The following is a 13,242-nucleotide window of genomic DNA, read 5'->3' as shown; positions in this document are numbered from 1 at the left end:
CTGTGGCAATTATTATTTAATATAAACTTAGTGTTTCAAAATCAAAAATAAACCCAACCTTTTCGTAAACTAACGTTGCTTGTCCGTTGTCTTAAACTTATTATTTAAATTGAAATCGAATAATTACAAGATACTTATTCGAACGTTACGAAATTAATTTTGATAAATTAGGTAAAATACTTTTTACACAGTTTAGTTCTGGCTATAATTCAGAAATATTAAACATGTATTCCTATAAACATGTAGGACATAGGTATACCGTGTATGATATTTACCGAAATAGTATGAACAAAAATCTAATATCCATCTATTTATTTACAGAAAATAATATATTTAATATTTTTATTTAAAATAAATAATAAATGCTAAAGCAATATACAGTACCTACCGTTTAATGACATCACTCAAAAGTCAAAAGTATAACTGAATAAGTATTTTCATAAAATATGTTTATTGTTCAATAATAATAGTTACGTGACTATTTCGGATTAGTGAATTTTTCAGTTTCATTTACAACTATAAAAAAATAAAAAATAATAATTAGGTATCATGTATTAATTCTCCAAAGACCACTTAAAAACCTTGCGTTTTATCTATATAATCGTATTGGTCATCACAATTAGGTATCTACTATAATATTTATCATCAATATAGGTACTAGTTTACGACACTGTCGACACTCCAAAAAAATAAACAGGTAGGTATACCTACTTTTATTTTTATTATCAAACGTGATGAACAATTCAAACTAATAATGAACTAACATTCAAACTAAAACAGAAGTGCGTCATTGTTAGTGCAGTCAATATGTTGTAGAAATATATTGAATAAATACACGCCAGTACTTATATAAAACACCACATATTGTCATAGTTTTAAAATATTTAAAATGACTGAAAATAGTTGGTTTCGTGATTACTGTGAAAGAACGACTTCACATTGTATGCAGTATTTTGTGATGAAGGACAGATCACCCGTAGAAAAGTAAGTTTAATAATATCATGCAATCGAATAAAATGTTTATTTTTAAATTACTATTTTTTTATCTAGTACAATTAAAATAATTATTTTTAGTGCATTAATTGTAGAAAAATGAAATGAGTAGCATGGTGTACTTCTAAGCAGTGTGCTTATAAAAATAATATATTTCATTATACCCCTTCTGACTGTTCTAAATTTTTCATTACTGTGGTGTTATAATTTATTGAAAAAGTTAATAAAGTTTTGTATTTTTTTTTTAGAGAAAATTGATCACGGAACCATATTTTCTTGGAAAACTCTTTTTTTTTAGACTAGAATACAAAACTTTATTATAATGTTTCCAATTCAAGAATTGCAATAAAAATAATTCATATTGACATTAAAAATTGAATGATGAACTTGTCCTCAACCATTAAATGTATTTTTTCGTGTATATTGTATTTTCTATTACCAATATATAAATCGTATGTCATACATATTAAAATATACTAACTACGTTTATTTCTGCGAGTGAACTAAAATCTATAAGAGTTCTCTATATAAGTGGACGTAAACTAAAAATCGAATAGAAATTATTTATTGCCAAAATAGATCAAAATACTACATCAAATTATAATGAAATACAGATAAACAAATTATATAAAACATTTAAAAAATAGCTAGTAATACACCTAATCACAATAAAAAATGAGTAGGTACCTAGTTTATTTTACGATGAAATGTATGTATGTATCTTATTTTGATAAAAGATAACGATAGCAAAATAAGATAAAAATTGAAATAGCTTGAAAAATCCTTTAAGTAGTATCCTTTATAGTTTATATCCTTTTAGTATCCATAGACAGTATCTACATTTGTATTGTAATTTAAAATATTTTATTTAAAAATAACAAAAACTCGTATAATATATGCTTTATATTTTCAATAATTTCACGTAACTCTGGTAAAGAATCACTAGTATTTATATTTGAGTGTAGATATTGTCTGCAAGAATAATGACAGTCAATTGATAAGACATTATTGTTTAATAAAAAAATTTGTTGCCTTTGTCTATATCATAATGGCAGGCGTATTATGAAAAATATCACAACATATTTTAGATTATTTTGGATTCTGACGTTTCTTTGTATGATATCAATTACGTTTGGCATCCTAAGATTTTTGATTGACATTGGGATTGATAGGCCAACCATCATGTTCATTGAAAACACAGAATCAGCCATTCAAGATATACCTTTTCCGTCAATTAATATTTGTCCATCAAACCAACTGCGAAAATGGGTTTGGGAGAAACACATGGACACGAACAGCTCTTATTGGTAAGTTCATATCTGAATACTAATAGTCCATTATTATTTACGATGTGTGTGATTTGTACATAGTACTGTAGACTGTAAAGCAAAAAACAATATACTTAACATTATTTATCGAAGAATTAATTTCTATGATTTAAACACTAAATTGTTAAATACTAAATAGTATGATGATTATAGTATGCCAGATCATATAGATTAACTAGGTAGCTGACCCCGTGCACTTCGTTTCCCTTGAAAAATTACATCCCTTTAAAAAATTGTGATTGTTCAAATCCTTTTGGATTTGGATGTATATAACTCGTAGCAGTAAGTGTAATTCAGCCACCCTGGTAGACAATCCGACTATGTCGGATCGCGAACAATGTGCGACAGCATATCAAGTAGATATGTATATCTAATGTATAAAATTGTCGTGTCACAGTGTTAGTGATTGAACACCTCCGAAACGGCTTGACCGAAACTAAATAATCTCCCAATTATTATTTATGTTTATTATAAATTACAATAACACATAATATATGTATATAATAATAAATATTATTATATATATTCGTATATTATGTATGTATAATGTATAAATATAAATATTTTGTTATATAATAATAGTGTATATATTACAATTTTTTTTTATTTATTATTATACAATTTATCAAGTATGATAGAGAAAATCGTAATAAACATTTACCAGACTTAATGGAATACGTCACGCAAGTGGATGTACTCGTCTGCATTTGTTTTACGACAAAAATTGTCACTATGGCGTCTTTTTAGCATTTTTAATGACACAAATAAATAGAAAATATTCAAATTAAAAAAAAAATAATATGGGTTAGTATGGGTTATAGGATTTGAGAATAATATTTATTTATTATTATTTTTTTTTAATTTGAATATTTTTTATTTGTTTGTGTTCATAGCAACCATTGATAAACAACAATTTTTATCGTAAATCTCAAAATTCCCGTTTGAGCACATTCTGGGGGTGATAAATTTTCTTTTTAAATTAGCCTAAAACGTATTCTCAGACCTACCAAATATACGCAGAAAATTTGATCAAAATCGGTCGAGCCGTTTCGGAGGAGTTCAATCACTAACACTGTGACACTAGAATTTTATATATTAGATACGGTAATGGTCTTTTAGTGTTTTCACATTTCAGCAATAAACTATTTTTCGAATTACAACAAAATTACTAAAATTGTTTAAGATCCATTTTTTCAAAGTTTAAACTTCAACCTTGAAGAAAATTATAGCTTTGTTATTTTTGTTATTAATTGCTGTAAGAAAACATTTTAAGGAACGTTTATTATATTTGCAAAGCATAATATTAAGAACTAAAACTGTTATAGGCATAAATTAAAGAAAAAAATGTTAGACAAAAGTTTTAAATATCGCTATCATTACTCAAAAGGATTCAAAATATTTAAAAAATGTTATCATACAATCTGTAAAATGATAATTTTTGGTGAAAAATTCAAATCTCTATAGTTAATATGATTTATGACTAGGTATCTATGAATTCACATCAAGTTCCAACCACGTCCAAAATGGTTATTTTTTTTACTTTTAAAAAATTTCGTCAGAAAAATAAACACACACACATAAATCATAATAATAATGTAAAAACAGTTGTTCATCGCTCCGCTCAGCATCTGAGAAGTATAATCTAAATAGGTAGGTAAATTTAGAGCTAATCTATGTAAATATTCCAAAATTAAAAGTTTAAACTACTATAATATTCAAATTCAAATGTTATGGAAGTTTTTAAAGTTTGTATAGTGTTTCGGTGAGTATAGTATTCAGTATGCATACAAGGTCAAGTACGGAGAATTTAATACAGGCTTGTAGCAATTGACTTCTAGAAGCTTACTTTTCACATGCTGTAAACAACTTAAATATTTAATAGTATTTAATTTTGGTACCTATATAGTAGTTCCTAAAAACATTCTACAGAATTATATTTGTTCATATTTTATTTGTGAACGGAAACGAAATTCAATACTAGAGAAATATATTCGCACGTCTTCTAAAATGAATTAAAGTACAATGATTATAATTTAGTCATGTACCACCTTCTTCAAATTCATGCCCAATTACGTGCTAAGTTTACCATACATATTTTCAATTGAAGTGGTCCGATGAAATTTTACACCAGATCTGATCATTCTATTCACCATGTGTTGGTCAAATGAAGACTGTGCCGATTCTAATTTTAGTCATACGTTTTATTCAGGGAAAATCTTCAATATTATCGGTCTGAAATATGTCCCTTGGAAGTTTACAATAATTATAATGGAAAAAATTCAAGAGATTATATTGATACAGGTTCAATTATGAATTTGATTAACGTGAGTATAAGGCTTTAGCGTAGTATACTTGTTTCTGTTTTAAAATTGAAACTTATTTAAATTAATAAATTATTTTAATATTATTTTAAATAAATTATCGGTTATCACAAATAATACCTTAAAAATTAAAATGCGTTGTCTAATTTTTATTTTTAATCATAGGACTGTGCAATAAGCTGTCCAGAAGTATTTCAATCAGAAGCTAAATGGGAAAATTTGACGGTTCCAAATTTCTGCCAGTTTATTCAACCTAAAATGACTCGACTCGGATTATGTTTTACAGTTAATATGATGCCATCATTTCAAATGTTTAACGAGGATTATGATCAAAGGTAAAATTTTATTATAAGTAAAAATTTTTGATTTGCACTGGGGTATATCTATTGAAAAATGAAAAAATGGGAAAAATATAAAATGGTACAATTTCGCTGTAATATTTAAATTTTTATCTAATGGTTATTTCTGAATTATTTTGTTTTAAAATTTATTGATAAAAATATTTTCATGCGTTTTTGTAAATCATGGTAAAATTTTGGTCATTAGTAATTTATTACATTAAAAAACTACACTAAAATATTCGTATTAGTATTTGTTTTCTCTCTCAGACCCACGTGAGACATAGATAAACGCATTCATGTAAAATACTAAAATAGTTTTAGATTTTGAGTGGAATGATGAATGTAATGGTTTTACAATAATAATGTGTGTTTTAATTTTTTAATTTTTGTGTGTCTTCACGGTTTGGGGCAGTAAGAAAAAGTTAAAACTGCATCGATTTTCTTCTACAGTATCTTGTTCGGTGTCAAAGTAAATCTAGTTGGTGCATTCGGGAGGTCAACATTTAAAATTCCCAATAGTTTCCAAAAGCACCGGGAAAAACAACATTAAAATTAAGGAAAAACGGGAATTTTTACGCAAAATCGGTTTTTCACAAAATCGATTTTGGTTTTTGGTGTAACTATAAAACAAATGAACGTATTTACATGAAATTTTCAATGGTTGCTTATATTTGAATTTTGACTCATTTTAAACCGTTTACGGATATTTTCAATTTTCAATTTTTCTAGTTTTTTTTCCATAAATGTCAATAAAATTTTGTTTGTTTTGTCAAAAAGAGTGAAAATTTAATACAAGGCTCCTGGTATATTTTTACAATAGCGGTTGAAAAATATTAAAAATACATAGTCACATGTTTTTTTTTATAAGCATTCAAAGTTCGAATTTTGACAAAATTTATCAAATTTTAAATTTTAAAATGATTTTGTAGTGAAAAATGTATAAAATGTTCAACTTTTATAGCTAACGATTGAAAATTTAAAACAAGATTCCATGTAAATAGCCAAATAGGTAAATAAATTAGTTTATTCACAATAATATCATCAAATACACTTAGTAATATATCATAGGCTGACTTCGCTCAGAATCGTTTTTCGTATACAACGATATTATATCATTGAATTCAAATTTAACACCGTCCATTACAGTGACCCATTTGTAACCTACTGTACAGCAGAGCGACACCCACTTGCCCACATTTTTTTATGATTTCTTAATAAAATCACCTTTTATAAAAATTATAGATGATAGCATTTTTGAAGGTTGACCTTTATAGGTTTTATAATTTATTATTATTCGACTATAAAATGTTTAAAATAATATGTACATTTAAATTAATATTAAATTGTTTTGAGTCAATACTAAAATACTTAGACAAATTAATATGTCAGATTCTCAAATATATTATTCTCTATAATAATATTATCTTGATGTGTGATATTTCTCTAAATTACTCAAAAACACAAATAAATATAAATTAATTTGCGTTGAAGCGATAGTCTATGTTGCGGGTGGGCCAGAGAGAGAAACAAACAGTTGAGCTTAACAAAAGTTAATAGAGTAAAGTGTGTTTTGACTGTTTTCATTATTTTTTAATTACAATATTTTTTTTCTTAACTATTTCTTTAATTAAATTAGTTTATATAAATCTGATAAAAATAAAATTTTTTTACTTTGTTGTTTATTGTACTGTATATCGGAGGTAGAAAATGTTCATTACTAATTATTGAAAACATTTGGTAATTTATTTTTTTATATACTTTATTACGTATGTTGAGCATAAAACAAAAAACACACTATATGATGAGAGATTTTCTTTTTAGATGCTAAATAGAATTTTCTTTATGATTATAATTATAATTCAATATTTTGTTATTCCAGATATTTGAATTTCTTTTTAAAAAACAATTCGTATATTTTTACGGATAAATCAAACTGGAATTTAGATGACGGATACCCACAAAATTCAGAGAACGATTTACTTGTCAACATAAATCCTGCTAGAACAAGTGGTGTTAGTCGCTACCATCGTTTGAGATTGATGATCAATACATTGGACCAGGAATTTTTGAATTGTTCATCTGGAAGTTTTTTTTTTGTGAGTAAAACATAAAACTATTGTGTGCACAATTGACTGTATACTCAGTGTACAGTTTGCATTGTAAAAATAAACCGAGCCGATTTTAGTTAGCGAATCATGTTCAACAAGACTTGTTGGTACTTTGAGAAGCGTCGGGGAAAAAAACAGAATTTTTACGCAAAAACATGTGAAGTTCTCGACAAAATTGATAACGATTTTTTGGTTTAACTGAAAATAATAACCGTAGAAACTTTAAATATTCACTTAAGGTTATTTTATATGACCATTTTTCATACATGCTAAAATATTCAAAGTATTTAAAATGTTTTTGAACTATTTATAGCCATGAGAAAAATTTGATTTTTTTTTTTATAATTATTATCAAGTATTTGCCTCCTTTTTTTCTATCTTAAAAAACATCTATTGGTTTTATTTAGATTACATTATCTAACCCAGCTGAATATTTGATGGTCGATCCTCGATCATTTATCAAACCGGACACTTATACTAGAATACAAATCACTCCATTCGTGAAAAAAATTGATTCGCAATTGAAGTGGCATTCTCCAGAAGCCAGGAAATGCTATTTGCACAACGAGAGAAAATTATCCATTTTTAAACAGTATACGCAAGTGAATTGTAATTACGAATGTGTGTTAAACGAAACTTTAACCATTTGTGGCTGCGTTTCCTTCGAAATGGCCTGTAAGTATCTTAATATACAATATAATATGTTTCTTTTAGTTTACAATACAATACACATAATTTTGTATTCGATCAGATTTAGTGGAAACCAGTGTAAAAATTTGTGGTCTGGCGAAAAAAGGCTGTATGGTAAAAGCTCAACGTAAGTATGGATTTAAGTCTGAAGGTATCAACAATTATACCTATAGGTACTTAAAAATTATAAATTCGGTTACAGTTGTTCTAGTGATACATTGTAAATAATCATTTCAATCACACATTCTATTATATTAACTCTAGCTATCATAGTTTAGGCTCTACTTTGATCATTCAGTCAGTAAGAACACGGTCGATTATATAATAATATATATAGGTACAGTGTGCTCTCGGTAACTCAAACGTTGATAACTCGAAATTATCGATCGATTTTACTCGAACAAATAAAATTCACCTTCAAATAACAATAACACATCAAGATATTGATAACTCGAAATATTTAGGAAGTAGAATTTTTTTTCCCCCGTCAGCTTTGAGTTACCGAATATAATATATAGTCACTGTTTATATTATTATATATAGAGTCAATTTTTTTTCGTGCAGTGGAGAAAATATCAAGTGGCACGTTACGTGTTTCCTAGGATATTTTTGTAGACTACTTTGTTAACTAGTAGACAGTAGTTAATATATATAATAAGCATAATAATTAAAAGTTTTGATAAGTGGAGTTGTGGACCAACATTTGGCAACGTGCCCCACTGTGCAGGTCATCTAAAATTTAACATAATATTATACTTATAGCATAATATAAACTACTCATTCAGAATATTAAATTCAAAATAATATATGCCGTCATTCATAAATATAAAACACGATAACGTAAAAAAAAGTAAATATCACGTTTGATATAAACTATTCATTTCAGTATCTATAAGAACAAAATTGTAACAATTAAAACTGTAAATTCATATAAAGTATTATATAATAACCAGCTTAAAATGTAGCTTCCTCTTATAAAATGTTAAATAATAATACGTACGATATAAGAACATTGAAATAGTATTACCAAATCGTTCGCGACCGGTGATTTCTCAAGTCTAAATAACTGTAAATGGTCTAAGCAACACAATTTAAAATATGATGATGTTATTTTTATACAGAAGCATCCTATCTGCCGGAAATGCAATTAATATGCAAATGTTTGCCAACATGTTCTGTGATCGAATATGAAATTACATATGCGTCTCATTACGATGATTGGACTTACATGAAATCAACAAATATTGTAAAGAATAAGTACGTAACAGGCCATCGCTTTTGTTTCACATATAATGTACATTTACATTATTATTATAAATTGACTGCATGATATTTAATATACAACGAACAATTATTGTTTTTAGTGCTAGAGGCGCCACGATTGAGTTCGTTTTCCACAAACCCTATTTCACAGCATATATATCCACATCAGTTGTAGACTTGTACTCTCTAATAAGTAAGTTAATAAAAAGAAAAAAACAACGTACTAACTCTGCTGTATATAGAAATCGAGTGTATTCCGTCATTGATTAGGTTGCTGAAATTGATCGTGGACGTGTTAAATTTTAATTAAATGATAAATCATTATAAAAAACAACTTTAAGGTTTTTGGTTCGGTACTTATTTCAAAAGATTATTTATGTAATTGTGTTATATTATAAATATTAAATACTAGCTAACTCGTCAATGTTCGTCATTGCTCTAGGTTTCTTTTAAATTTGGTCGTTGCTCGTCTGTTTCTAAAACTCAAGATCATCATTTATGTCTATCATGCTTCCCGGAAAACACCAAAGCATTAAAATATTAGGTTATGTTGATAAACAATTAAAAACACCCATGAGTCTTATTTCTATAAATACCTATTTATATTTTCTTATTTTATCAATAGCTGTTAGTCGCGGCTTCTCCACATGATGTGTTATTTAAAATTATATATAAAGGTACTTAAATTACTACGATAACTAGTGAAAGAATTTTTAAAAACAGTTCAGTAGTTACATGGGTTACCCCTGCTACAAACAAATTTCACCTCTTATAGTATTATAATATATTGTATGTCATAGATTATATATTTAAAGAATTATAGATTGTAGATATACTATTGAGAGATTTTATTAATTCGGTAAAATTGTAGGGTAAAAATTGTGCCCATCAGTTTTTAATATTTTTAAATTGCTTTAAGTTAATAACAACTTATGAGGAAACCTGCAGTAATTAATTTTAAACCTTTTTTACCGATGATCAAAAACTTTACTCACATAAGTTGAAAAGACAAATTTCTCAAAACGAACGAAAACATATTGAATATTATAATATCATCCCTAGAAAATGTTGACCACAAATATTTGGTGCAAAATTCTTTAAGGTTATTCCTTTGTCAGTTATATACAAAAAAAAAATAATCGATTTTCTCGAAAATTGGTGTGTAATATTCCCATTTCGTCCAGTCCGACATCTTAAATCATTATAATTGATTAACAATAAAATAAACTATTGATACCATTAATATACTCATGCTCATATGTTATGAATGTTCATGTTGGTTGGTTGTATTATGCATTCGTGTATTGTGTTGTCTAGTTCTCTTGTAACTCGACTATCGATGATTAATAACTACACTTCTCGCCCAGGCCCGGCTCAAGGGGTAGGCGACTTAGGCCCACGCCTAGGGCGGCACTTAAGCAGCACTTTAGTAAGAGGGCAGCATTTTCAAAATACTGATAATATATTATATTGTTAAGGTCGACAAAATTTAATTTTGTCTAGTTCACTATTTTCACTTGAGCCGGTCCTTAAATAAATCCCATCACGACAAAAATGGTAAGTTGATAATATAATTACCGATTTCAATATTACATTTTCACACTACTATATACAACAAAATATTAATATTTTTAAAACGCTTTAGAGTTGGCATTGATGTTATTAATTTACTTTATTTCGTTACAGGTAATATTGGTGGGTTAATAAGTTTATGTTTGGGATTAAATTTAATCAACTTGTTTGAAATATTATACATCATGATTAAAATGGTCGGTAATTACATTGTACACATGTTTGATAAAATATGAATAATCAGTGAGCAACCAGCGATAGGTAACATAAGTATAATAGTTTCACTCATAAAAACATTTATTAAAAACCACTTTGTATCCATGTCAATATGAATACGTATTACAATTATATTTATAAATTAATTCCACAACTTGGTAAAATATTTATTTTAAATTTTTGTAAGCAATTAACCTATGGGTAATTATTGTTGGTTGTTCAGCTTACGAGATTATAATATGACTTATATGTATATGTATATTGTATATTATTAATTTTTTATGCTCTATTTAATTTGAGTATTATATTATGTACAAGTATTAGAATTATTTATTATCTATTTGTTCATTTTATTATTTATTATTTTATTAGTATTATGAACTAGCATAAGATAGTTTTACACTAGGTAAACAAGATTGATCACCTATATTCATAATATTTTGTAATCACGATAACACGGCAGCCCTCTATTTATATACAAGACATTTAAACACTAATCAGAAACACAAATTCCAAAACTACCTAGTTTTGAACATTAATAAGGTATGTACGACAAATTATTCTATATATTATTATGGACTGACACATTATTTATCGGTTAATTTTGTTTTATTTTATATATATATTGTACTCTACTGTATTATTTAAATCATGAAAACATTTAACTTTGTATTAAAACTATATTAACGATTGATTTTTATTAAATGTTGCAAAGCTCCACAAACAATTATTAAAAATATTTTGTATTTCCGAAATAGCTAAATAGCTAGAATTTTAGTTTTAGTATAGCTACGTAGGAAGTTTGAACACTTTGAACACACGAACATCAGTAATTTCATAGATTTGTGAATTTTGTTATTCCAATATGGTATGGTATAAATATTTGGTTTATAGATTTATTTATCTGTTAGAACAACAAATTAAATTTATACAATTTTTACAAAAATTTAGTTATTATTTATAATTAATATTTTGTTTATAGTTAATTTGTTCTTAAAAATATATGTATAATATGAATATAATATTACGATATACTTATATGTTATGAAATTTCAAAAATACAATCAATTTTGTTGCACTGCAAACTAAGACAAAATTCTGCAGGTGTACTTGCCTACATGTCTTTAAATAGCTAGTACCTATATTTACTCATATATACTTGTATATGCTCACAACTGATTTAATTAATTCAGTTAGTATTTGAAAATAAAAAAACTCACGATACTTTTAGAGATTTACTGCGTAATATTATTGTAGTTTTTTTTTCTCCAAGCAAAGTACCTACAAAATAATATACACTTCGAGACAATGCAATAGGAAATTTATCAAAACTACTGAGACTACATTCTGATCTAAACCATAAAAGTTTTGGGAATTTTTTTATGAAATTAAGGATCTAGTATTCTATAGTCAATCAATCCCGATGGCCTAAGACAATTAAACTAAATTGAGTAGCTAGTAAAAATAATAATGAAGTACCTACATGACTTTTTCTCCAAACATTCCAATTTTGTATGACGTACTAGCATAAGTATGGTGACTTCAACGCTGGAACTCAACCTGGAATATTTTACGATATTTCAAGCAATATCGATTGTCAATAATGATAATCCATGTAAACAGAATTCGTTAAATACTATTTGGCTATATCTGCCAATGTAAATCTTAAAAAAAAAAATTATTTTAATTTGCGTGCTTATAGATTTGAAAGGTTTATTTTGAAAGAAATCTCATTCTATTAAATAATATTATTTCATTAAATTTATAATCAGCCGATGATAAAAAAACTACAATTATTTGTTACCTAACCTAACCTAAGGTTATCCATAAATATTAATATGTGGTTTATTATGACGTGTAATAAAATTAAAATAATACACTCACTACGATTTTATATATTTTTAAATAAAATTAGCCACAAATAAACAATATTAACTAACGTCAGATAAGTTAAAGAATAGTATAGTATAAAATGTGGTTCAACAACTATATTTAAAATGTTATTCAGTAAATACAAAACAAAATAGCCAATAGGTGAATACCACTCTGCTGAACAGTAGTATACAAATTACAAGTAAATTTGAATTCAAAGATATAATATCGTTGTATACGAAAAACGATTCTGAGCGAAGACGGTCAGTCAGCCTATGATATATTACTAAGTGTATTTGATGATATTATTGTGAATAAAGTAATTTATTTACCTATTTGGCTATTTACGTGGAATCTTGTTTTAAATTTTCAATCGTTAGCTATAAAAGTTGAACATTTTATACATTTTTGACTACAAAACCATTTTAAAATTTAAAATTTGATAAATTTTGTCAAAATTCGAACTTTAAATGCTTATAAAAAAAAACATGTGCTATGTATTCTTAATATTTTTCACCTGCTATTGTAAAAATATACC

General features: G+C 26.5%; 1 protein-coding gene across 1 annotated transcript; it reads left to right on the top strand.

The window, feature by feature from the left end:
- The first annotated feature begins 889 nt into the window (after positions 1-889).
- LOC132949186 (pickpocket protein 11-like) lies at positions 890-11,113 on the top strand. The gene is made up of 10 exons (XM_061019951.1): positions 890-984; positions 2,082-2,300; positions 4,531-4,645; positions 4,808-4,919; positions 6,928-7,079; positions 7,499-7,766; positions 7,843-7,908; positions 8,903-9,038; positions 9,146-9,237; positions 10,731-11,113. Exons 1-10 carry the CDS (start codon positions 890-892, stop codon positions 10,850-10,852), a joined length of 1,377 nt encoding a protein of 458 aa, XP_060875934.1. The 3' UTR covers positions 10,853-11,113.
- Positions 11,114-13,242: the final 2,129 nt, after the last annotated feature.

Source organism: Metopolophium dirhodum, chromosome 7, assembly GCF_019925205.1.
Source record: "Metopolophium dirhodum isolate CAU chromosome 7, ASM1992520v1, whole genome shotgun sequence".
Classification (NCBI taxonomy): domain Eukaryota; kingdom Metazoa; phylum Arthropoda; class Insecta; order Hemiptera; family Aphididae; genus Metopolophium; species Metopolophium dirhodum.
Note: the sequence above shows the minus strand (reverse complement) of the source record. Positions and strands in the feature narration are given on the sequence as shown.

Coding starts and splice junctions, on each gene's coding strand:
- LOC132949186 (XM_061019951.1), top strand. CDS start 890: ATGACTGAAAATAGTTGGTTTCGTGATTACTGTGAAAGAACGACTTCA. Junction 2,301..4,530: donor GACACGAACAGCTCTTATTG/GTAAGTTCATAT, acceptor CGTTTTATTCAG/GGAAAATCTTCAATATTATC. Junction 7,909..8,902: donor CTGTATGGTAAAAGCTCAAC/GTAAGTATGGAT, acceptor ATTTTTATACAG/AAGCATCCTATCTGCCGGAA.